Here is a 26,732-nt window from a genome sequence, read left to right on the forward strand (position 1 = left end):
TGACCTGTACACAGAATAATCAAGGCTTCAACATGCTTCCAGATGGCACCGTTTACAACCGACTATGGACCCTGTCCTTCCCTATGGATTTAACGAGAGTCAGCAGAGCACGGCGTGTGCCTCCCCTGCCTGCCACATGCTGACCTTCTGCGCCGTTACAGTCTCACAGGTACTCACAAATGGCATCGCCTGCACGCCATGGCAGAGCTGGGCTGGAGCTGTAAGCGTTGGGGTGGTGCACGCTGCCTTCTCACGTTCTCTCGCTTGCGCGCTCTCCCTGCTTTCACTCAGGCTCAGACCACACAAATGAGGGATCGTTCGGCAGGCAGCCCGTGAGGTAAGCAGCCCCAGTGATGTCACATGCGGCATCAGCAGAGCTCAAGGCACATAGAGGCTGGGGGGAGGGGCAGTGCAGGTGTGTTCCAAAGCAACCAAACGCGGGGGGGGAGGGGGCTGCCTGTCTACCTGTAGTTAAGGAGAGCCACATACTACTGTGAAAAAGAGCAGACTGCAGCGCGTAATCGAGGCAAGGCAAGAGTCTGTGTTTAGATGCGCATGAAATCAGCTCTGATTCACGTTAGCTACCTCCTGTCATACAGCAGTAGTATGGTCCACAACAGTGCAAGAAGATTGGTCCCCTGGTTTCCATAGAAACAGGAGGATGTGTTGAAGACAGATACCCTTAGCCCCACTCTGTTGTGAAATCAATATATTGTAAAATGATGAGGCATGACCATATAAACAAATCTGACAGAACAGTGTGGTAAAAGGAAAATGTCAAATTTATGACGTAAAAAATGTAACAATGTAAAAAATGTAAGATCCAAGGAATGAAATGGTGTTTATTACGAGTGATTTAAATCACTCATACAGTGATTTAAATTCCATTCAGAAAACTTGGTTCAGGTTGCTATGAGAAACCTGAATCACACAGTGCTGATGCTGTTGATGCTCTTGAAAGTGGGATGCAGGCAAAGTTTCCTCCAAATAAAAGCAATAGGAGCAGCTTCTGTTTTTTGTACGTGGAGTAGAATGTATCGCTGGTTGCTGCTGTGGGAGGGGGACAACGGCATAGCAGAGAGTTTGATATTGGGGGGGGGGGGGACAACTTATTAATGTATGCAGATACAAAGGTCTATTTTTTGGGGGGTGAATGAACCCATTTTAAATAACACCCCCCCCCCCCCATGACCCCAGGTATTATCACCAATTTCCCAGCTGCCAGCTGTAGAACTATTGCAGGTCACATACATTGATGGCTAGACAAGGAAATCATGATTCTTTTTAAATCCTTATCAGATTCTTTCGATTTCATTACACTAAAAGATTCATTCAGAGCCAAACATTCACTTCCAAGTTTTCTTCTTTCGTGATGCAAATTTGTATATTAAATTGCACAATTTCGATTGATTATGTCCTCATGGACAATGAACATTTCAGTTGATTATGGGGTGGCACAGTGGTGCAGTGCTGTTGCCTCACACCTCTGGGACCAGGGTTTGAGGCTCTGCCATGGCTCTGTGTGTGTGGAGTTTCCACGTTATTCCCGTGTCGTCGTGGGGTTTCCCCCATGCTTCTGAAACATGCTGAGATTAAGTTACCACATTTCCCAATGGTGTGAATGGAGTGTGAATGAGCCCTGCCATGCGTTGCCACTCCACCCTGAGTTGTTCCCTGCCTCGTGCCCATAGACTCCACCCCCCCCCCCCCCCCCCGGTTCTGAATAGGGCAAGTGGTCACAGAAAGTGGATGGATGATGTGATTATATTTAAATATGGGGGCAGTGTGTGGTTTAGCTGGTTAGGATGCTGTGCCTGTGATGGGAATGTTGCTAAGCACTTACTCCCCAAATGTAACATTTGTCATACTGAATCTGACTCTTGGCCATAATGTGGCTCACTCTTGAATTAATTGAACGATGAATCACCCTCCAAATTAACTGAACGATGAATCACTTAGTGAACAAACTTGAACGAAGGATCACTCAGTGAACGAACCGAACGAAGGATCACTCAGTGAACGAACCGAACGAAGGATCACTCAGTGAACGAACCGAACGAAGGATCACTCAGTGAACAAACCCAACGAAGGATCACTCAGTGAACGAACAGAACGAAGGATCACTCAGTGAACGAACCGAACGAAGGATCACTTAGTGAACGAACCGAACGAAGGATCACTCAGTGAACGAAGGATCACTCAGCTAACCAACTGAACACAGGATCATTCAGTGAATGAACTCAAAAATGAATCACTCTATAAACAAGCTGAACGAAGGATCAGTTAGCGAACAAACATAACGACAGATCACTCAGTGAACAAACTCAATGAAGGGTCACTCAGCGGCCTAACTAAATGAATTAGTGTGGTGACCAAGATTATTTTGTCTACAAAAAGAGATTTGCTCAGGAAGAATAAATCGTTCACAAGTGACATAAATTTACTGATAACCACTTTGAAACATGGTGATAATGGTGATAAGCAGGAGGTTTCACTGTTTAAGAAGTCTATACCCATCTGTTTCCATCCATTATTTTAACGGCAGAACGCATACTATACTTCTTTGTCACGTGGGACGTACTCAAGGCACGCAGAGGAAACTCTGAGCACATTTACTTTCAGGAGGGTGAGTGGGGTGTCCCCATTAAGCTTTGTCTTGTTTCAGGTGCCATGCTGAGCGGCTCTGTCTCTGAGGTAAGGCCTTTGTGCACAGTGCAGCCCCACAGAAGAGAGACTCACAGCAAGTCAGCTGTGAGGCTTCACTTCTCGACTGTGCCAGCATGCTGATGAGCTGACAAATTATGTTGTCCCTTCCCAAGTGGAAAAGGAGCAGAGCTGTAAGCCCTCACCGAATAAACAGTGCCAAGGAGCTGGGGATAAAAAACCTCCAATGTCACCTGGCAAAGGCTTTTATTTAATGCAACACGCAGGACACAGCAAACAGTCATTCATGCAGTGGTTCCTAAATGCTACACTACTGCTTGACCAAGAATGCTGCTGGCACTCATAGGCACCAAGGGTTCTAATACTATTAGTGGCTTCTGGTCATCAAGCATGTTTGAAGCACAATGAAGCTTTCAGGACACAAAACTGAATGAGATTTTAATAGTTCGGAATAAGTTTGTCAGTGTCAGACTATTATATGCAAAGTGTTGATGGCTTGAAACAAAAATTGTGCACAGTGAGGCAACCTACAGTGAACTTTGAAAATTCCAGACTCAGACAATTGGATCAACAGATGGAGACGTCAGGCAGGTACAGGAAACATGTTTCAGAATGGGTCTATATGGCATATAGCTCAGAGCTGTACCCACTTCTTGTTTATAACCTCAACTGAAGCTAAAGCTTGTGGCACTTGCAGCTGCCCCACATCATTTCACTTCAGACACTGTACCTGCCTCATGATTGGTTTGACCAGGGCGAGGACACCTGAGCCAAAAATGGGGCGTGCAGTATCTGTGGCATTGTGTCTGCCCCGGCGTTGTGTCATCACTGGGCTGCATTCCACATGCACCCTCCAGCTTGGGGCAGTGCCATGCTGGCCTCGTCTGACAGATGTAGGGCACTAGGGCTAACTGCCACTGTCCCAGAGCTCCTGAAGTACAGACTCATGGAAAGATCTCAACTGGCTGGGGCAGATCTCACCAAGCAGCTCATTTGGGCTGCTTCCACACCTTATTGCAGGGATTTCCAACTCCAGTACTGCAGAGCCCCAGTCCTGCAGAACTTAGCGCTTTCCCTGTTCCACCACACCTGATTTGGTAATTAGCAGAGAAGTACAATCATGTGTGTTAAATGAAAGGAAACACAAAGAGGTGCAAAGCTAGGACTTTGGACCTGGAGACCTGGAGACTCCTGTTCTACTGATACATGAGATTTTGCGAGGCAAAATAATACTGTTCCAGAAGCACTGGTTTATTGGGTGACATGCAATCTTCCTGTATTTTGAAGGGATCTCATGTTTCTCAATGTGGCACACTGTTGGCCTTCTGCCATGCTTCCTAACAGGCTATTGTTGTCACTGCAGGTGCTCAGTGCCCCAGCCTGGTTTAACACAGAACATCGACAGAAAGAAAGCTGACGTCCAAAAAACCTAAAAGGATGCGTAATGCACTAAATCTCACTCATTGAAAGGGTCTGGAAAAAACATGAATATATTAAACAGAAAATATGGAACAATAATTATTAAAGGAGATGGAAGATGCTCAGAGGGAGCAAAAACATGGAACTGGGTCTCCAAAGAGTGGATTTGGAAACAATGGCCAGAGGGCTCCTTCTGACCACAGAAGGTTACTGTGTTAATTTCTTGTGAATATTAGCAAATATTTTGAAAAACAGTGATCTTTTAAAAATGGCCATTTATTGCCAAGCTACATAGTTTAAATGCAGAGAATGTTCACCCTGGAAAAGTAGCTTAACTGCACAATGGTGCCTTTGGGCAACAAAAAGAAGACATAATTCTTCAACCAGGCTGGGGCACTAATATAAATAAATGGATTTTTTCCAAAAGTTTATTTCCTTGATAATATTTTTTTGATTCCAACATATGAATGATTTCTTTTGTAAAAAAAAAAAAGACAATAATATTCATATCTTCTACACAGATCAGTTACAATGCAAGACTTCTTGAAAGGATGCTCCACAGCTATATATTACGCGAGTAGAGAGTGTCACCTCTCATTTTCATTTGAGTAGAAAAATATATATATGTGGGTTGTGGGGGTAGGAGGTGGAAAAGTTTTTTGTTGCCTCAAGGCAACGTGGTGCACTAGATGGCTACGCTAAGGTGAACGCTGTGCTGTAGAGGGTTATGCTAAGGTCAACACTGCAGTAGTGGGCTATGCGAAGGTCAAGACTGTGTAGTAGAGGGCTACACTAAGGTGGACACTGTGTAGTTCAGGGCTACGCTAAGTTGAATGCTGTGCAGTAGAGGGCTACACTAAGGTCGGCAGCAGCCCAAATATACAGTGGGCCTCGACCTCAAAGCCTGATCACATTTTTTGCAACACATAAACACCATTGCTTCAGATGAGGTAAAAATGTCCACCACCGTGAGTTGCATACCAGAATCCTGTACCACTATATCCTACAGTCTTAAAGAGCTAATGAGGACAAATAAAAAGTGATTATGTCATCATTCTGAATACTATCCGATTCCTTTTTCATCGCTGTGTCCTGTAAACGACACATTGCCGGTAGAAGCATAATAGCAGTAATATGATGCTGTAAATTGTGCTGACTGCGATGTTTTTCCATAGGCTAACAGCCTGACACGCTCTTTGACACTCAGGAGCCAGCACCCTCTGAAATCTGAGGATTTATGTCATGCAGTATGGAGTATTGTAACACACACAGAAGATTCAAAAGGACCTCAAAGCTTACTGTAGAATGACTATGCTGGACAAACCTGCCAGGCATGTTTGAGCTCCTTTGCTAGCGTGATGGAGGTAGGTATCTATGTGTGTGTGTGTGTGTGTGTGTGTGTGTGTGAACAGGGACCAGAATACTAACAAGCTGGATGACACACAGAAGCCTGAGCAAACATCATTGCACTTTCTATTGACAGTTGAAGCAGACACTGCAGCCAGCTGACCCTAACATACCCACCAGCATGGTTGTTTGTGGAGCCGGAAGCTGTTCAGGTTTTACAGCTGCTATTTAAAGAAAAACACATGGAAGGGCTGGAGAGTCCCGATCATATCTAGTCCTTATCCGACTCATCCAGCTGGTCCTTCAGGGTGCCTGATGTCAAGTGCCACATCTACAATAGCCATGGACAGAGTAATCCCTCTTATACATCAATAGTCATCTCAAAAAGAGATTTGTCAATATTATGATATCTATAACCCCCATTGTCACTATTAAAGTACTCATTTTGGAAAAAGGTGTGGATTAGCCTGGAAATTATGGGTATGCCAGGACAATGATAGAAAATGCTGAAGCAAATTTATTGTTTTTATAGATAAAACATAGGAAAACCTTGCAAAGAGTCCCAGGAAAGAGACTCTTTTAATAATATGTCATGCTATGATGAAACTGAGAACCATTCAGTGGATGTTAATCAGTTCATAAAGCATGTGACATGAAAATAAGAATTACATGTTGCAAACTGCATTGCCGAGAGGAGGCCATCTCCACTGCTGTCACAGCTCATAACAAAGGTCAGTGTAGGCGTGGATCAGCAGCTTTGAGGGTCCCCTGAAGCTCAGTTCAGCTAAATTCAAACAAACCCGTATTCTGTCACTAAGGGGCTGCAATGAAGGGATCATTTAGCTTCCATTTCACATAGTTATATTCAACCTGCCTATCTGAAGAGTAAACAAACAGACAAAGACTGGGAAATAAATACCGCTTGCTAAAGCAGAATGGATATAAAGCTGCTACAAGGAGGTATAGTTCGGCTAACGAGAATGAGCTTGATTTCTTATGTCCATACAGTAAGTGGTGAGGTGACATTGATCAGCACGACTTATCACACCCTTATGACAACAGCAAGACAGAACTGAAGAGATGGAAAGCAGCTAAAATCAATAGCTGCAGCCAGTGCTAAATGCTCAGTGATTGTGTGAAACTAGCCTTCACTGAAACGCCACACATACCACTGTCCTTCTATCGTCAACAGGCTTGTAATTCCTTTCATAGGACAACCATATTGGCAACCACCCATGTGGATGTTTGACGATTTAGAATATGTAAGTTTTATGGCTACTATACTTAAGGACACGGGAGAGATTTTAGAAATGGGGTGGGGGGGGGGGGCAAACAGTAAACACAAGGTCTCAACTTTTCCAGCCATGCTTGATAAGGCATTCGGCGTGATTTAATATACTAAACATTATGATTGACACTGGCCGACATGCATACAATGTTACAGCGTTGTCTGGTATGCAGTTGCCAATCACCCACAAATGGGCTATTAGACAATAGCTTACACAACAGGTTTCTGTACAATTTGTTGCAAGTTTAAATTTACTGAGCCACAGTATACTATACTGCGATATGTCATATGAAAATCTATGCCATAGATTTTTATCTTTATTCTAACAGAAATAATTTAACGTTAGGTCAAACTTGTATGAAGTAATTTTCTTTGTTGAAGTAACATGAATTAGCCTATTAGGATTATGGGAAAATTATGTTGACCATTGTATCCAACATAGGCTTGGTATAGATTAAGCTGATATTGAATTTACGTCTACTGACCTCCCCCCCCCCCATCTTTGTCCCTGACTATACTAAACCTGCCGTACACCACCTCAAACAATGAACGCAAATCTTGCTTTTACTCTCCTCAGACCAGGTCTACCTACATCACACAACAGAAGAACAACAGAATACAGAATGGAAGAATACAGTGGAAATTCGGAAATTATGTCTTTCATACAAGCTTCTACAACTGTAATTACATGGGTTAGAGGTGGGGGTTAGTACTAATGCCTTAAGTATTTTCTCAGTTGAAGTGAAACAAGCTCAGCGGAAGTCTTCATGATTTACCAAACATAGAAATGAAAAGCAATTAGGAGATGCAGAGGATGCATTTTACAACTTGGTAGAACAAACAACGCTGAAATCAAATAAAATAATCCAGTTCACTGGGACACTGTGGAGCTAATGAAACTTAATGGTGACTGTTCTCTTTGAGGCTGAGAAGAAATTGCTCTGCTTTTCAGATATCCTGTGATTTTACTGCACTGGCAGTTTTATTAGGTTGCATTACAGGCTGCATGCAACCAAAATTACAGAATAAGAACAGTTACTGTCACGGGAGACGGCAGCGATCGCAGGCAGAGCGGCGATCGTGCGGGCAGGAAGTAGGCAAGGCAAACAGAGTACGGGGTATACGGGGATTTAATGAAGGCAAGGCAGGACAGGACATGGGCATCGACAACATCAATGACGGACAAAGGACTCGGGTAAGACACGGACTGAAATACACAGGACTGAGCAAATGAACTAGATACAGCTGGGTACTATCGGGAGAAAACACGTGGGTAATCAGGGGGCGTGGCACACAGGAGGAGCCGACGAGCAGGGCATGACAGTTACAATACAGTGCTGTAATCTGCCAATCAGCGAAAACAGACCACGTCCTTTGTAACTTTCACCTGTTTGTGCTTTTATCTGGGTCTCTTAGTATCTGTATAATTTTTCCAGACTGTGTCTGTGACTGTATTTGTGTCCTGATGTTTATGTGCACATGTGAGCCTGTCAAAGTAAATGTGTGACATGGAGATACTCAAATTCCTGCAGGTCACAACAGCCAATCGTCAAGTTACCCCCTTACTGGCCACCTGCTCCATTCCATGCTGGTGGCTGCAGAGAGAAACAGCTTGATCATCAATAGATGTGAACAGAAGCCTGTGAAGAGGCTCCACACTGAGAAATCTGAACTGGGAAACAAGCAGCATCACAAAGGCTTCAGCTGAGGCAGTGAAACACTGTACCTACAGCTGCACAGCTGCTTAACGCTAATTACCAAAGCGTGGGGGCTACAGTCAAAATATACCCCAAACTATGTAATTGTCCATGAAATTTTTTTGTGTATGTCATGGAATGCTAAGCAACAAACCCAGCTGCTAATGATGGCAGCATGCAGACTATGCTAGTCACCCTCAGTGATGTGTGATCAGGTCCTTAATTGTTTTTTAAACATTTCATTTGCAAACACAATGGCAAGCTGAATCCCTTTGTGCGTGTGTGACAATAACTACCGCAGCTAATTGCTTAGTTGCTTATTCTTAATTCTGTGAAAAATGGTAAAGAATATTTCGGCCACGGCTTCCAGAACCACAACAAAGGAAACAGACATTGTTCCAGTACAAAAGGAGAGGTTTGATCCTACTGGCTAGTGAGTCTTAGGAAGGAAAAATGCCAGCATTGTCTTGGCTAACCCCACCAGCAGCTCTTTGGGTTAATCACCCATATGCTGCATTTTCATTTTTTTCTCAGCAAGCAACAGTGGTAAAAAAATACAGGCGATAACTCGACATCACTTGTCCACAGCATAGTGGACCGTAAGCAGCAGGCCACATTCCTGTCATTCACACGCTTCACACATGTTTACGTGGCTGTGTCACCTTTGCAATACAAATTACTACTGTACAAAGCAATACACCAACCCACCGCTCCATGCCAACCACAGTCTCTGTGACAGCAATGCAAGAAAAAAAGACTGGTTCTGTATATGGCAGGAATTAGTAAGCATTCAGCACTTTTTATCAGAGGATGGCTGCTACCACATTGTCAAAGAAAATTCAATGACATAAAAAAGGCAAAGAGCTTGGTGTCATGTCATTAAGCGCTGTATAATTAGTGCATTAGGTGTGTGTCCCCTATGGAAAGTCTAGGGATGCTTGCTTAGTTTGGTAAAAATGTTGCAGATTTATTGGCTTCATAACAAAAGTCCTTTGACAAGTAATGTTTAACATACCTGGACTTTTCTTCTACATAGATTTTTTCGTTTTATTAGGTGTCAATTTTTTGACCGACTGATTCAGTTCTGTTCTTTCCATTTTGATATTAATTGCAATTGTAGTCATTGGCTTCCAAAGGGATGCAAAACACTATGTTATTGCGAAGGTGTTAGTAATTAAAAAGCACTCAACGAGACTGCTTGTCAATGCCCTTTTTAATTCTAATGTGACATATTTTTGTAAACAAATGAACAAATAATGGTTTTTGTTATAAAACCAATAAACCTGCAATATTTTTACTGAATTAAGCAAGCGTCCCAAGACTGTCTCTGAGTGCTGTATGTGTTTTGTGAGTGTGACATAGCATTACCAGGAAAGAAAGAGATACAGACAGGCAGCCAGCTGTATTCAGATGGCAGACCACTGCATACACATAGACTCAACCCTGCCTCCCCCCCAAAAAAACAGCGAGATCCCCTGTGAACGCATGAACAGCAATTTGGCGAGGATGGAGGCGGAAGCAGCACTGCGGCGGGGGCAGTGGGGCAGGCACAGCTGGGGCCTTAGCTGCAGCCTTCCAGCCCTCACAGGTACTGGCCAGCGAACAAAACATTCTCTGAGCGGCTCTCCTGTGAGGCAGAGAATCAGAGCAGGCATCCCTGGGAAAAGCCCATCTTTGTCATCATTTTGCACACTAATCAAACCGTAAGCTGCTTCTATAAATCAGAAAATTAATACAGCAATATCCATGTTGTCTTGCCAGGCACAGAAGGCAATATCTTTCTTTCTTAACTCTTAAAATTATGCAACACAAATTGCTTTAGTCTATCTGGAATCCTGTTCCATCAGTCCTTCTAAATGTATTCCCTGGACTGAGTCAAAGGAGTCTGGGTCCTTTCCCACAAGGCCGTGGGGCAGGATTCCAGCCAATCCCACTGCACAGACACGCACACACAGTCATATACTACTGACAATTTAGAGATGCTAAATAGCCTAACTGTAACTCACACCACTTGGTATTAAATTAAGATTTTTTATATAGTTTTTAAAGGTGTATAGCTTTTTAACACCTGTTTATTTAGATTGCTGTCCCAGAATTAATGTGAACAATTTCACATCTGTGATTTCTGAAGCACAATATAATGAAAGGGAAATATGTGCAGTTACTAAATTGCCTATAGGTGTGTGGATGGTGTGTGAGTGAATGGTGTGTGAGTGAATGGTGTGTGAGTGAATGGTGTGTGAGTGAATGGTGTGTGAGTGAATGGCGTGTGAATGAATGGTGTGTGAGTGCATGGTGTGTGAGTGAATTGTGTGTGAGTGAATGCTGTGTGAGTGAATGGTGTGTGAGTGAATGACGTGTGAGTGAATGGGGTGTGAGTGCATGGTGTGTGAGTGAATTGTGTGTGAGTGAATGCTGTGTGAGTGCATGGTGTGTGAGTGAATTGTGTGTGAGTGAATGGTGTGTGAGTGAATGCTGTGTGAGTGAATGGCATGTGAGTGCATGGTGTGTGAGTGAATTGTGTGTGAGTGAATGGCGTGTGAGTGCATGGTGTGTGAGTGAATTGTGTGTGAGTGAATGCTGTGTGAGTGAATGCTGTGTGAATGTGCTCTGCGATAGGTTGGTGCCCCATCCTGGGTTGTTCCCTGCCTTGCGCCTGTAGCCTCCAGGACAGGCACTGGGCCCCCCGCGACCCTGAATGGCGTAAGTGGTAACAGAAAATGGATGGATGGATGGGCAAATATATGCTTTTTTTGCCTTCATTACCTTCAACATTTATGTGATATAAAATCAATATTGTGCTTTGCCCTCACATTTGATGAATGATACCTTCAAAGTACCTAGAATATATTTTTTTCAATAATTAAAAATTACACAGGTCGTTGATTTCATGGGACTGGTCCACACTTTCATCAAAAAGCAGACACTGAACCCACCCATTTGCCCCTAACAAACAATTTCAAATCTGTCATCCAAACTCCCTGCAGCTAAACAGGAAATTGTCTGCATACATTGTAGGACTGATCTGGAAGAATCCAGCTCAGGAATGGTTAGGAGCTCTACCTCACAGCTTCCTTCTACTGAGGTCATGCAGAAAGGCAGTTCTGAAGACCTCACCATCAAAATAAGGTAATCAGGATGTGTGCAGTACATCCTCATATTAATATCAAGTAAAAGACTAAACACTCAGCTTACAACATCAACAGATTATAAAATATAGACCTTAGTGATGATTCCCCCCCCCCCTTAAATCTCCTTGAGAAAAGCACCTGTGGATATCTATAAAATCAGCCAGTAAATCACAATGTGAGTGTAAACCCTCCCTATTCAAAGGTATTTAGCAAATAAATATCACCATAGAATTATAAGCGTCTGCACTGAGAACTCAAAATCTGATAAGCAGATATCCCCTTTATTCACGTATGGTTCAGGTAAATGCCACTGGTCACCACCAGGGGGCAGACAACCCACAGATAAATTAGCAGTGTTGGCGAGGTGAAGAGTCTGAGGAAGCACTGTAAACTCATTAATAATGCATGAATGAGTTTTATGTGACCAGTGTCTTGGCAAATAACAGGAGACACGCTGCAGAGGGATCACCTTTGTGACTCTCCCGTAGAACTGCAACATAATCGTAATAATCCCGCAGCAATTATTCTGCTTCACAACAGTTCGGTTTCCATTGGATATGCTTTCTGCCTATTTTTGTTCCTCCATTAGATGCTTACCAACACACTGGCCCTACTGTCTGCAGAGCAACTTAAGTCACATTTTACAAACATATATATTCTTCTTCCACGCAGCCTGAAGCCCAATGAACTTAGTATTTGACACAAGCAGGATTTTCACTATAAACATGCTGACAAGCATATGCAAATTAGATCAGATAATGAGTATTTATGTAATATCTGAAGATGCTGAGTGTTTTTTTGGGGTCAATCCTTAGATTAAAATTAAAATTGCCAATATAAACCAAAAGATATTGTAAGGAATATTTTTAAAAGTCTGGTGTTAGTGCTAATTTTTTTTACGTTCAAATTTCGTGAATAAGTATGAAATACACAATAGAATCCAATGATGACATGTAAAGGTATTCCTATGATGATATGTTTTTAGGCAATGCTGAACTACTTCCTTGAAACACATCACTATTCCAGAAGCATGCTTACATCCACATTTTTCAGAGCCATTAAACTTAGGAGAGAAACTTACCATGTTGGGGATTTCAGAGGTTTGAATCACTGAGTCGTGCTAAACCAACTTATTGAAAACTAAACCACACTATGCCTGACTCTGCACTGCTGACTGTAAGTGGGACAATCTGGCACACCCGTGTCAGAACAGACTCAACCACACCCAGGCTTACCTGAACCTCCAGCAATCATCTTCCCCAGAATACTGAACTACCTACTTTAAGCCTAGCGTTTTCCATGAAGCATTGACTGACTGCAACGTACCAAACATTTCCCATGTTTAACTTGATCTCTGTGAATGACCTGTATTTTTGATTTCCTAGACTCCATATTCCAGTCTTTGTGTTTTCTTGGATTTGGTTGCTTCGCTGCTTACATGTTCATTATCGAACTCTTGCCTGTACCTGCGTTCGTGATTTTGGATTTGGCTTGAATAACTTCTCTGGATTACACATCAAGGTTGAATCTCAATACCAAGAACGCAAAGACCGTACTTGTGGTCATGGCAAAATCGGTCTTGCTAACTTGCCTTCCAGGAACAAACTTGGGGCGCAATGAATCATGGGACTTGATATTTAGGGCGGGGCAAGACCAACATCCGGGGATTTTTACCATCCTCTATACTTATTTTCTTAGTATTGGAAGATTCAGCAAAGGAAGATGGTGTGAAAAGTGTGGATGAGAACACAAGTACAGTCAAGTACGCATATTGAGATTCACTCTCTGCAATTGGATCCCTTCAGTCAGTTCATTACACAAGCAACCTTTTTAAAGTTGCAGAAAATGGTTGTGTTTAGCCACCCTCACCCCCCTCCCCACTCCACTCCACCAATGTCATGTCATACAGTATACAGCCATATTAACTCTAACTACACCAGTGAGCTTTTTCACCATTATTGGAATCTAATGTGGGGAGAATGCAGTAAGTAAATGGATTTTCAGGATGACTGAAGCCTTATGGGCCGTAAGCCAGGCCCCCTGATGTTGCTGTGACTTAAAAAAATATTCCCAGAGGCACAGAGGCAGCATGTGCTGGAGTAAAAAATAGCGTAGCTGCTTTTTTTGGCATCGTGCAGACTGTGGCCGGATCAAGTACCAAAGATCAGTTTAAGGCCACACCATTTGTTCAGAAGAGCATCAAAGGAATATCTCATATTAACCTTCACACTGGCCTCTGTGACCCGCTGTGCTACTCAGCTGCTCAATATTGTATTTTATGAGCTGCAACTGATATATGGCTTGTCTCCTTCTAAAGACCGGCTTAATGGAGAAGGGAGGGACTTCCCTGAAACTTTAAATGCAATAAAATTCACACAACTGAATTTTGCACCTTCCTCCCTCAGGATTGTGACCTGAAACCAGTAACTGGTCATTCAGCATCTCTGACCATCACGCCAATGGCCCCTACGCACATTACTCCTTGTACTGTACCTTCCCACCATCTTAGCAGATGTCCATTCATCTGTGCTCAGCAGCATCTAGACACAACTCCAAATTCCAGCTGGATGGAGGGCATTTACATTTATTAAAGTAACATGATGTGTAGCAAATAGCACATTACAAACATACAGCTGTTAACTAGCCCACTTACATGTGTAAGCAGTATTGGAGGAAGAGCTATACAGTGCTGTACAACACAGCAGGAGTCTAATAAGACAACAAATCAACAGGCAAAGTGCAACACTAAGCATTCTGGGAACACGAAGTGGTGTAAAGGTGCCATAAAATAAGTAAACACAACGCCACTCGGCACCCTCCATTACTGCCTCATCCGTGGCTTCCTGCAGTGTTTGCTCTGGGGAATAAGGGAGGAAATGAAAGGAACAGAGCTGCAGCAGGCAAGACCGCGTGAGAAACGGCCAGCCAGGAAGAGCGACACCTTTACAGCCGCATCGTCACTCTGCTTTCATTAGAGGCTCATAAAGTGGCACTCACAGAATTAAGAAACAGGGTCTTTTACTTCTCATTTCTTTCTTTTTTTTCTTTTAAAAAGTTGTTTAATTTAACCAGCAATTTAATTGAATGCTGCTTAAAGTGGCTTTTCAAGCATACAGCGGCTGAGACACCCCCCCACCCCAGGGACCCAGACCAGTTCCTGGTTATAAGCCCAGCTCCTTAATCTCCACTATTAAACCCTCACATAGGACTAATCCTACATAAATACATAGCAGTGAAATTAAAACAATAAAACTGCCCAATATTTCCCCATAACTAAATAACAGAACTTGGCGTGTGATTGTTATTCTGTTAATTAAACCTTAAGAAGTTTTTCAAACGATGTCAATGAAATGCTAATTCCTAGGCCAGGCTCTACCTCATTTCCTTCCTACGTGAAAACACAACGACACGGACGCCAACACACTGGGGCCGCCTTCCATTCCACTGCAGAGCACACAGATCATTAGGATGGCAAAGTAAGAACCTGTACAGCAGACTTGAGAATCACGTCTCAGCGTTAGCGTGGCCTGAAAATCTTATTACATGCTGCAGAGCTCAGGTGCCTTTAGGTCTGCAGGTGTTCTTGCATGTTGAAATACAGCAATACACAGCACACTACACTGCAAACCTTCATTCCTGAAACGCAGGCAAATAAGGATAACAAATAATTCTATCGCAAGACTTCATATTTAAAAATGTAGCTGTTTTACAGGGCAAAGGTCTGCTCCAAGCCTAACAGAGTGCTAACTATTTCTCATGCAGAACTTAAGCAGACGTGTCTACAGCTTGCTCAGCTCCTCAGAAAGCCTTTTGAAGGCCATGTCCCACAGCTCTGTCTCTTCCACTGTTTCATCTTTCCCTGTCTCTCACCTTTTTATCTAAGCCTTACAGATGCAGCCAAATGTGCTATAAAGTAATCGCAAGTAGTTCAGTACTGCTAATGGGCGAAAAGCCATGGCTATAGTGAATCTTGGCTGTGCAGGGGGTGAAAAAAATGGGGAATTACACCAGTTTGATGGCTGTTGCAGGATACACTTTGCTCTGGTAGTTACTTTACCTAGTTCTTGATTGGGAGTTACGTCTACAGCCGTAATCAGTCATTATTCAGGCTCACTCAAGTATTCATATGATCATAAATAAATCAGCAAAGACTTTTTATGAACCAAAATTTTATAGGTGTTTTTTTTGCAAACATCAAATAGTAAAGAGCTGAGATATGCCTAGAATCTCCGATACACCCATGAAAGATGGGGGTCATGTAGAAATTTGGATATCAGTCCCCTCTAGCTGGAGAGCATGAATGCCAGCAAAAATAAACCGTAAACATATAAACTTATTCACAAAAAAGGAAAGCAGAAGACAGCAGGTTAGAGGCTGTGGTTAATGACCAAGTGAGACCTTTCCAGAAGCTGACAATCTGTTGCTGCTAAGGAGTCTGTAAACACAAGCATTTTGGCAGACGTTATGCTGCCAGCTGCTCCATTTAGATGAGGCATCTTTAATATAATGAAAGCACCAAATATTATATACGTCCACAATGTGCTACTCGAGCTGTTTTGCACAAAATTTAGCATGGCTCTCAAAAGCTTTAAAAAATGGCCAACAACCTGACGTCTAATAAGTTCTGCTATCTTCACCTAAGGAAGGCAGACTCTGCATGTCACTCCTAAAACAGACACGACACATCCCAACGACACACCTTAAAACCACGCAGAATACATGCGGAAAAGCGAATTTACCTGAAAGATTCAGACTTCCATTTGTGGTATGGGTGGCGTCTTCTGAATATTGGCAAAATAATTCCACCATGGCTCTCAGCAAATTCCACAGGCAGGGATGCATGTCGCCTTTAAGAGGGAGAGAGAAGACAGACCAGTAAATATTCCCCACTGACCCTAAAACACAAACAATACTAAATATCAGTGGCAGTTACAGTGGCATCTCAGTTACAGATGTTGGAATCCATTGCCATAGCTGGATCTTTAGGCCTGGGAGTAACAGGCAGAAGATGTATACTCTCTAAAGGCTGATTCATACTTCATAGAATCTACGCCATCTGTACAGCTTAGCCATGCTCTCTACACCATACCCTATTCTGAAGCCTGGCACGCACCTCTCTAGAATTGTAGTTACATGTTGTGGCAATGCACACTACACACAAGTATAAACGCGTTCAACAGCATAGGCCACTTGCACGAGCCACGGCATAAGCTTTGCGTAGGCTTGACGCAAAAGTGTAAATCAACTTTGAGTGCGTTGCCTAAGAATCGAAGGTAAAGGGAAAACGAGAGCCTGTTTCCCGAACGACATAGAGCGCATACAAAGAGATGGAAGATCTTGACCACAATGGAGAGAGGATCCGCATGTAGTTTCTGAAAACCTGGTCAGAGTAATACTGGCGTTTAATACAAGATTTGTTATTACTGCTCTGGATGTTTCTGCTGTGCAAAAGGCACATTGTTCCATTAATTGAGATGAACATACAGCCTCACATTGGCTGGGTTCCACAGAGGATTCACAGCTGCAGGACTATAGCGGGATTGTAATCCAGTTGCAGTTCATTATTCTTTTCCACTTTCCCCTCAGGGCAACTTGCAAGGACTCTGTTATCTTGAAAGCAAGCAGCGTGAAGCAATCCCTCCCTGTACATCATACAGTGCAACACAATGAATTAGATACACTATGTAGCTTTACGGACAAGCCCATCTCATGAAACATCCGGCCTTAATTTACCGTCCCTGTGTCAGCTGTGACAAAAATCATAGGGATAATTGAATTGGGGTTCTCTCCTTTTTCATAGTTGTTTCTGCATTCTCAACAAATCATTTCCAAATGCAAATCACATTTGCCTTTCCACAGTAGCTGAGGGTTAAACACAGTGAAACATGAATCATTCTCATTTTATTAGTCTCCCTCTTACAGGCTATGGAACATTGCCGCCATGGAGCAAACAAATGAGATAAAATAATGAGTTTTTGTCCCACATATATCAGCGATTGTCAGTCATGCTGCAGAGGACAGATGTCTTGCTTAGGCACAGGTATCCCATAGTTTATGTACTCCACTGCATTCCCAGTGTTCCCAATCCATTCAGCATATAGAGCTATGAATGGCCTTTACTATATGGGGAAGGTAAATTGGAAATACTTAAGACATGGCAGAGGGCTGGCCAAGCACAAGATACTGCCTCCAGGCCACCTCAGCGTTAATTCCCTGTAGTGAGAGGCTGACGTCGGCCATCTCCTGGATTCCTCACAAAAATCTGCGGATGGCATCCACAGTGCGGGTGTCTGTAAAGTACCTGGAAAAACCATAGTACCTGTCTCCCACTGCGTCTTTTCCAGACACACAAAGGAAGAAAAGTCAAAATCTCAAGCTGCATCGTATTACTCCAGCGGTACATTAGGTGGAAAACACACACAGATAACACAGCTGCCTACTGAGACTAGCCTGTACTAAAAAAAATCTGCAGGAAAAATTTTGGGTTGGTGATGGGATTGGCATTCCAGCCACCGTAAAACACCAGAACAGCTCAGACCAAACAGGCACAGCAACCTTCTGCTCTCCATGGGAGTCTGTACGCATCATGAAGGGGATGGGGAAAACCTTCGGGAACCTCACCACTGGACAAGTTGAAACCATTGGAGAACTAATAAGGTCTGGCCTGTTGGGGATTGGAGCTGGTGTGGTGCTGAGGCATCACCCGCTGCACGGTGGCACTTGGGTCACAGTCTGAGGCAGCCCATCCAGGTTGGTGTATGGAATGTCTTGTCTCTCGGGCAAGATGACCATCTTACTCTGTGGTTAAGGGAGCTTTGTAAACTCTGGCTAAGTCCAGCCTCATTCTCCTAGTTGGTGGTAGCCTACTGGATCTGAGCTGAATCTTCAGAGTAGCAACAACAAGTCTGTGGTCAGAATTCACAAACTGGGAACTTCTGTAGACCCTGCAGTTCTGCAGGAGCCTCCAGCGTCTGCCCACGAAGATGTGATCGATCTCCTTTGCTGCACCAGCAGTTTTGGGGTTCCAAGTCCAACAATGCAGCTCAGGGTACTGGAACCAGGATCCAGGTACATACAGACCAAGGAACATGGAGCCACTTTCACCATCAACCACCAAGCGAATCTGCAAGTAAAAATTCTCCCTCAACAAGACATCACTCACCACCGTCGGAGCATATGCTGAGACAACAGACAAGATATCCAGGGAGTGCCTTAGCCTGAGTCTCATAATATGCAAGGAGCGACATCAGATACCATTTGGAGGAGCCGATCTGCCACAGCAACAGCTACTCCCTGAGTACGGAAGCCATAATACAATGTCTCCACATCATTGTCTCTTCCCTTTTTCCCTTCCCAGACTTATGGAACGTTATTGGTCAAGTATGCATTACGTCACACGACCACCTCACCTAGTGAAGATGATACAGGCACAACTGCCTATGATCCTCTAAAGCGACGATTCTGCAGGTGTCCGAAAGGCAACGCGCCAGGAAAGAGCTTCTTTCTAGATCACTGGAAACTTCTTCGGCCAGAGCTCAATAAACCAGCAAGACGGTTATTCTTAGCAGCCAACAATGCGCTCAATTGCATTTAATTATTAATGACCTAAGCCTCTGCACTCATGCCTGGATTTATTTCATATAGCCAAACTCATCTGAAACACCAATGCAGCTCAGCTTAATCTCGATCCATATGGATGGCTCCCCCATTCAGCACATTATAGTCATGGCAGCCTCCCCAGAACTGATATTTATAATGCAACGTCACCCCTGTTATCACTTAGCATACCTTAGTATTCAAGTGAAAGGCAGAATCTGTGCCTGCAGTTACTGTACAGTGCATCTTATAAATGAACCTCCAATAGCCTCACACCCATTTTTTTTTGCATTCCTTTTCTGTACCTGGCTTGTCCTGCATAGGCTGCTGCTAGTCTTCCTGGAGTGGGTGTCTTGTTCAACATGCTCACAATATCACCTCCTTAGGCTCCTCCTGGCTGTTCCAATTAGACGCCGGTGATGTCATATTTAGCGGCACTCGCTTGATCTCAGCCACCAAGCAGGATGCACAAAAACAGCAAATAGCTGCTGACGTGTCCCGGAAGCTTCTTTCAGAGGTACATATGAAATGCCAGGAAAACCCACACAGACAGGGCTTATAAAGTCAGTCAAAGACTCACAGAACCAAGGCTTGCTGATGTGCTAGGAATTCAGTCCTGAAGCCCAGGTTTTTAAGGGTATAATATTCCTTACTTAATTCAAGGCAGAGCCTTGCACAGCTGAATCAATAAAAACCTTACAGCCCAGTAGGGCCATGGGGCCCTGAAATAACTTCCTTCATTCAAAGTATGTTGGAAAATTTAAGCCTATCTAAGGAAATTGAATCCTATCTAAGAAAAGTGCCACCACCCTGGTCTGGGACACAACGCGGGGGGTTTCCTCCAGATTGGTGAAGCTACAAATGAGGGAAAATAATTGCCTGAGAAGGCGCAGCCTTTTTCATGTAAAAAAATCAGGTAACACAGCCTGTGTGGATGCCATCTGCTTATTCTGGAAATCCCATCGCGTTCACAAATAGCAGTTTACATTGGTGCCATGCTTACTATTGTGGAATGAAAAGCCAAGCACAAAGTTAGATTCACTCAGGAAGACTTGACGTCCGACCCAGAGTAACTACTCAGCAGAAAATAAGTTTAATTCTAGATCCTAGAAGAAATGCTTGTTAGCCAGGTACTCAGTATGTATTAATGTGAATTTAATTTTCATCCTAAGCAAAATGCTCAATTTTAAAGTAAATTTATATAGTAGGGGGGCGGCATGGTGGTGCAATGGTTAGCACTGGAGTTGTTAGGAGTTGCTAAATTGCCCATAGGTGTGCATATGTGAGTGAATGGTGTTTCAGTGTGCCCTGCGATGGGCTGGCCCCCCATCCTGCGTTGTTCCCTGCCTCGTGCCCATTGCTTCTGGGATCGGCTCCAGACCCCCCGCAACCCAGGAGGATAAGTGGTGTGGAAAATGGATGGATGGATATATATAGTAGGTCTGCGTGATGTGCAATATTAATGTCGACACTGCATGTTATGCACATGCGATTATAAGGACCGTGATAGTCAACTGGGTTGAGATTAGACTTGGGCAACCTTTTTTTTTGATACCATCATACTGTCTAGACATTACTCCGGAGTATACGGTATTTTACGGTAAGCAATATTGTTTTGGAATGCAGTATTTGCAATTTTAATGATTGTTCCTTTTCAAGATTATCTTGTGTATTTTTTTTAATCAGTGTAAAGATTACTGCCACTGCCTTGCATGAGTTTTTTGTTTTGCAATAATCATAAACATCATTGTCTTTGCTGCCGGACTCATTCATAGACAGTGTAGTGAGTATGTAAGAAAATAAACAAACTGAGTGAGTAGGAACAAGAGTTGGTCACCAAAAGACATCTTTCGCTGGGTGGAAAAAATCTGAATTCCATGGAGACGATATTGAGCAAAAGCAAGTGATTTGTGGACACAACTCGGGGCAACACCACTAACGTATTTGATAGACTGTTGGTAGATAATAAGTTCTGTTTGGTTATAGTTTCTTTTGGGTAAATTTAGAAATTTTGAGGAAAAAGAACTTTTTGGTCTTTGAAATTTACACATAGTGCAATATATATCGCAATAAATGTTAACATTTTTGGAAAATGTTCCAGTTTTGTGCAGCTCAAATAAAATACAGTATTAAAAAAAAGAGAAAATCTTCCTCTCTTGCTTTTGTCAGTAGATAATCTATAGATTATCTATAGATAATAGGTATAATAATAGGTCTATTAGGTTCCCTGGTTTTAGATTTAGCCCCAAATGACAGCATCATGAAGTGATTAATACATAAGTGGAAGATTATCAACAGCAGATTACAGCAGTAAATAGCGAGGATCACGTGAAGGTGATCTGGAGAATTCCCTGCATGGCTGATATGCAGGAGAAACTCAAAGGCCACGAGAAGGCCTAGGTAGACTTTGCGATTAGAGACAAAGCAAAATCGGCTTCCCAAGTCAACACGCCCTCAGAAGATGGCAGTGTAGGTGATCATCTATGTTACCTAATGGGCTGACGGGTCCTGATGGGCAGATACATACATCGTCAGGCTATGCTGCAGAATTACTTATTCGAGAAAATCTACCTCATCATTAAGAAACCCAACCAAAATTCAATACCAACTATGTGCCCCAGCGTCCATTTATAGTGTATATTTTTGAAGAACAGTTTAGGTTACTGAATTACGTTAGGGTACTGTAACAAATTCTTCCTAGATCAAGTGTAATGTGTAATCACTGCTATTTGGTGCAGATATTGTATTTCTCTGGCTTCCAAAACCTCTTTATAAAAGCAAAATTTGCAGACAGAAGAGTCTGTCTCTAAAGATCAACATAATTTGCAGCAAAAGCATGTTGAGTTTCATATGCTTCAAATCAAGAATACAGCTTATATAGAGAAAACCAATTTATTAACAACAAATTGAATCTACACAGAAAACGCAACATAGCCAAAACTTCTGAACGCAGTGAAAAGAGTTTTTCCTTCATTAAATGCAAACCACAGGCTGCAATGATCAATAAATAAATAAGACTGAATTAGAGTATTGTGCAAATTCATTCCAGTTTCTAAGCTTTTTGTGTGTGTGTGTGGGGGGGGTCATGTATTTATTACATTGTGGTGACCAAATGTCCTCACAATGTGATGGTTATTTTGACAATGTGGGGACCAGTTTTTCAGTCCCCACAAGGGGAAACTCATTTTTATAAAATCTGTGACTGCAATCAAAAAGCTAAAAATGCCAAAAGACTTTTTCTTTGGTTGCTTATGGTTAAGGTTAGGGCAGGGTGGGGTTGTCATTTTTAGTTTTTTCATAGCAGTCACTGATTTTTATAAAATAGAGTTTTCCCTTATGGGGACCAGGAAACCGGTCCCCATAAGGGAAAAAAAATGGATATTTATCACATTATGAGGATATTGTGTCCCCATAAGGATAGGTATACTGCTTGCACACAGACAAACTCACACACACACATGCATGCGCACACAAACTCACACACACACACACACACACACATGCATACGTACACACAAAAGTCATTACTGATAATCAACCAGTACTCTTAGTCAGAGTTAAATGGTGATCTAATCTCAATGCCCCACCAGCAGAGGTGAATGGCCTTCCTAGTGGTGATGGACTGTTTTAATAAATTCCTACCTGACAATTCTTGAGGTTTCACATTCAGACCTGCAAAGGAAAGAGAAAGATTTTTCCTCAGATAAAATGACAGGCATTTATTTCTGGTAGAAAGTGCAGCAGCTCAGACCAAGCACATTTTAACTGACAGCAAGGGCAGAGGCTATAGTGCTAATGATGGTGAAGCATTCGCCAGTACAGGCACCAAGAGCAGGTCTACTTTGGTATCAGAGCACCAGGAAAACAAACAAACCGTTATGTTTATTGTGTACCTAAATGCTTCTGCAACATATTCAGCGGTATCAATGGTACAGTCTAGTATCATTCATAAATACTTCAATAAACCCTGCTGGAAAACTTTAAATCCTCTACCGTTAAGAAAAATGTCTTTGAAATTCATAAATTACTGTTTTAGTTTTTACTGTTTTTACTGCTTCTAAAAAACATGTTATATGGCTCAGGTGGAATCAGGAGAATTCCTCACAGAATACCTCATAAAAGCTTGTTCAAAAGGAAAATCGGTACTGAGCATTTGCAACTCTAGCATCTGCTGTGGACAAAAATTAAACACGTTCATTACAATGTACCTAAAGGTGAATACAGGCAAATGTGGGAACCACTGGAAAATAAATAGCAAAAAGAAAAAAAAAATGGTTCTAAACTCTTTTGCTGCCTGTTCAATTTGTCCTCGGGATGAAAGTAGTATTTACAATAACATGAGGAGGCTAGCAATTTCTTAAAGGATCACATTCCCTCCAAGGATGATCATGTACTGCTTATTCTTGAGTGTTGGGCTGAGTGGCTGTAGGCAAAGTCTGGCTGCATAACAAATAGACTCTCTATATTCTGGTGAGATGTTCTGCAACTTAAAATTTGGAAGATCTGAATTAATGAAAAAACAAACAAAAAAAAATACCACCTTTCCTCCCCACACTTTACCTGAATGAGTTATTAATCCAACTAATTGTAAATGTGTATGTAGTCTCTTATTAGCATATTTCATACTCTCCAACAGCCTGTTATACCACCCTAGTCTAGTCCCCAAATTAGGGTTAGCCAATTGAAGCCAGGGTTCAGGTTAGAAAGGTTTTGGCTTTTTCACACATTAAAAAGGTGTTTTTATGATCAGGGCCCTGGTATAATGGGAAACCACAGTTTAGCTTAATTTAAAAGTGACACCTTTATCAGAGGGAGCTGGTCAATAGAGGGAGCTAGGGCCACTTAAAGTCCATCTGTGTTGAAAATGCATAATGTGTAATATATATTTAAAAATCATTATTTCTGGGGTAAAATCAGCTTCATGTTAATTTCCATTTCACTCAGTGAAATATCTCTTCTTGACTAAAGTATAGATATTTAGAGATTAATTGTCGACACACCACAGCACACAGTGCACAACAACGAAATAAGCCCTCTGCATTTAACCCATATGTGACAATGTGACAGTACCTTGCTGATCAGGGATTCGAACTTGCAATCTTCTAATTACAAGCGCATGTCCCTAACCATTAAGCTACTACTGCCCATAATAGATAGCTAGGGTTATAGATAGAATTTTCTGATGCAGAAATATGGGGACATTATAAAAAAATTATTCAAAGATGCATTAAAAATGTAACTGAGGTACAAAAATAATTCCATCTGCTCAATTTTCACACACACTGAAAGCAAAATGGTCACTTGCTGTCCGTTATGAGGATATTGGTAATTACATTGTGCTCCTCTTGGATTTCGAGGGTGGAATGGTGGCTCTGAGGCTGGGGATCTTTAGCAACGATGAAAAAGTTGCTGGTGTGAATCCTATGAATGGCAGGAGTGATCTGGAGCAACACCCTTAACTTGCAATTGTTTTGTCCTGGGTATGATGTTAATCTACATCCAGTCTTATAAGGAGGTCCTCCAACTTAACGGGAAAACTTGCAGGTTACTGGTAGGACTGGCACTCCAGCCAGCGGAAAAACTCCCAGTTACACCCAGAGTCGTGTGGTGATGAGGTGTCAGCGGCTGCACTCAGGTTCTCATCCCCGAGGTGATTCGTCGTGTGGTGGGTGCATGTAAACGTGCTGTAATCAGCGCAAGCTCCTTATCTGCCTATTTTGTGGGTAACGCCGCAGCAAAGGGAAGCAACTGAAGGTAATTTGCTGATCGATTGATTTATTTTTTCCCTGGATGTGTGATTTTCATTTAGCTGAAGGGACTGTCTCTGTGGTTTCTTTTTGCTTTCCTCTCTTGGTGTCCGTGATACTGAGCTGACAGACAGCTGTGTCTCTAGTTTGCTGCTGGTGCCCCGTTAATGTTGCCTCTGTCATGCAAAGTAGCTGCTTTGCCAAACGTGAAAGGATAAGAACGGCCTTTAAGATGTGTTTCTAGGTGGAATTTTTAAAGATTCAGAAATGCTGCGAGTCTTGTAATTTTCACAGGATAATTTTCATTATTAATCTGTTGATTTTTAATGCTGATGAAATAAGTTTCTCAGAGCACTGGTATCCTGCAGTTTGTGTTAAATTGTATCGGGATGGTTACCAAAAGTGATTGAAAATAACACAAACAGCCCCACCTAAAATATTTTTCACCAACCACCACTGCCTGTTACTAAACATACACCATGTACCGTGAGCAAAAGTGCATTAGAAAATAACTGGCTGCTTTCCACACTGCATTTGCATAGTACTGTTTTTAATTTACAAGGCTTTGCCACTGGATCTCCTGGGTTTATCTGAAAGAGCCTAAGGGAAATCTCATTAGAAACAGCCATTAAATACTGAACTAATGAGATGTAACCTAATCAATGAAGGCCATCCAGGAAGTGGCTTTGCAGATATACCCTAAGTATTCACAGTTCTTACAAAGTTTTCCGTGCTCTGTCACTACATTAGAAAACAGAAAATTAGCTGTACAGAAGAATATCCAGGAAATAAAAAGCACAGTCCTAAATTCAGATTTGTATTTTATCCTCCTTTCAAAAGTATAGCTTTTGGTGAATAAATTATCTTATTGATTATTAATATATATAGTTATGCTTGCATCATCTCTCACTTCTGACACACAAAGTACAAAACAAAGGAAAAAACAAAAAATCAGAATCATTGCTCAAAGATCCACAGCAGCACGATACGCTCCCAGAACTTAATAACAGGAGCAATGTGGAAAATTGCTGCTTGGATTGAATAATGATTATTCTGTACAGTGTCACAATTATCATTGTAAGGTGCTTACTCGTTCCAGTCTTGTGGAGAATGACACTTCCCCGATATATAAGAGAACAGAAAAAGGATGTTTGAATGAGAACACTGCCATTAGAAGCAAGTAATCAGTTCAAAAAGTGTACATTTTGATGTAGTTGAACAAACAACATACATTGAAACATAGAACGAAGGCGGAATAGCTGTGCCACTTCTTAAGTATTGCATCTATTTCAACATTCTAGACAGAAGACTTCCTGTTGATTTCCTTCCTTTAGTAGAAATCTGACATGAGGTCAGTGCCCTCTCCCCCAAGCCAACATCTGCTCCACAGTTGCTGCCCCAGGGAGAATCACAGTGAAAGTAAAACAGAGAGAATGAGAGATCTCACAAGGCCTCTGTGTGCCCATGCAGCAGAGCACTGGGAAGATGGAAGCGCCTCAAGAAAAGGAATCAGAACCCAGAATATAATTAACCCATAGATCTCATGAACAGTTGCGGCTCAAAAAATAAGGCAAATTCATCCAATTCTTGACAGAACACCGAAGAATTATAAGTGAGCTCTACACACTAGGTGATCAGATGAAGCCCAAGCTCTGAGGTCTGCTAACAGAGACGGCACCACGGAGCCAGTCATTCGAAATTAATGAACAACAAGATGAAACATTAATGTTGCTATTATTAACCTGCTCCTCTAAGACATTCATCATCAATCTTTTGAACTTTGCCCCTCACACACATATCAGAAGCTTAGAAAATTATTGAGGCGACATACAATGAGCTCCCC

The 26,732-nt window shown here is 42.3% G+C and overlaps 1 protein-coding gene across 7 annotated transcripts in view; it reads right to left on the reverse strand.

Moving 5' to 3' along the window:
• LOC125744372 (IQ motif and SEC7 domain-containing protein 1-like) overlaps positions 1 to 26,732 on the reverse strand; it is a 132,735-nt gene that overhangs the window by 72,183 nt on the left and 33,820 nt on the right. For 5 of the 7 annotated variants that reach the window (XM_049016107.1, XM_049016105.1, XM_049016097.1 and 2 more), the window contains exons 2-3: positions 22,785 to 22,814; positions 16,286 to 16,393 (exon numbers count right to left, since the gene is read on the reverse strand). In XM_049016107.1, coding sequence (XP_048872064.1) covers positions 16,286 to 16,393; positions 22,785 to 22,814 — 138 coding nt within the window. Of the gene's footprint in view, positions 1 to 177; positions 335 to 16,285; positions 16,394 to 22,784; positions 22,815 to 26,732 lie in introns of those variants that run through there. The other 2 variants (XM_049016098.1, XM_049016104.1) reach the window with 2 other exon arrangements.

The sequence above is a fragment of the Brienomyrus brachyistius genome, chromosome 6 (assembly GCF_023856365.1).
Source record: "Brienomyrus brachyistius isolate T26 chromosome 6, BBRACH_0.4, whole genome shotgun sequence".
Classification (NCBI taxonomy): domain Eukaryota; kingdom Metazoa; phylum Chordata; class Actinopteri; order Osteoglossiformes; family Mormyridae; genus Brienomyrus; species Brienomyrus brachyistius.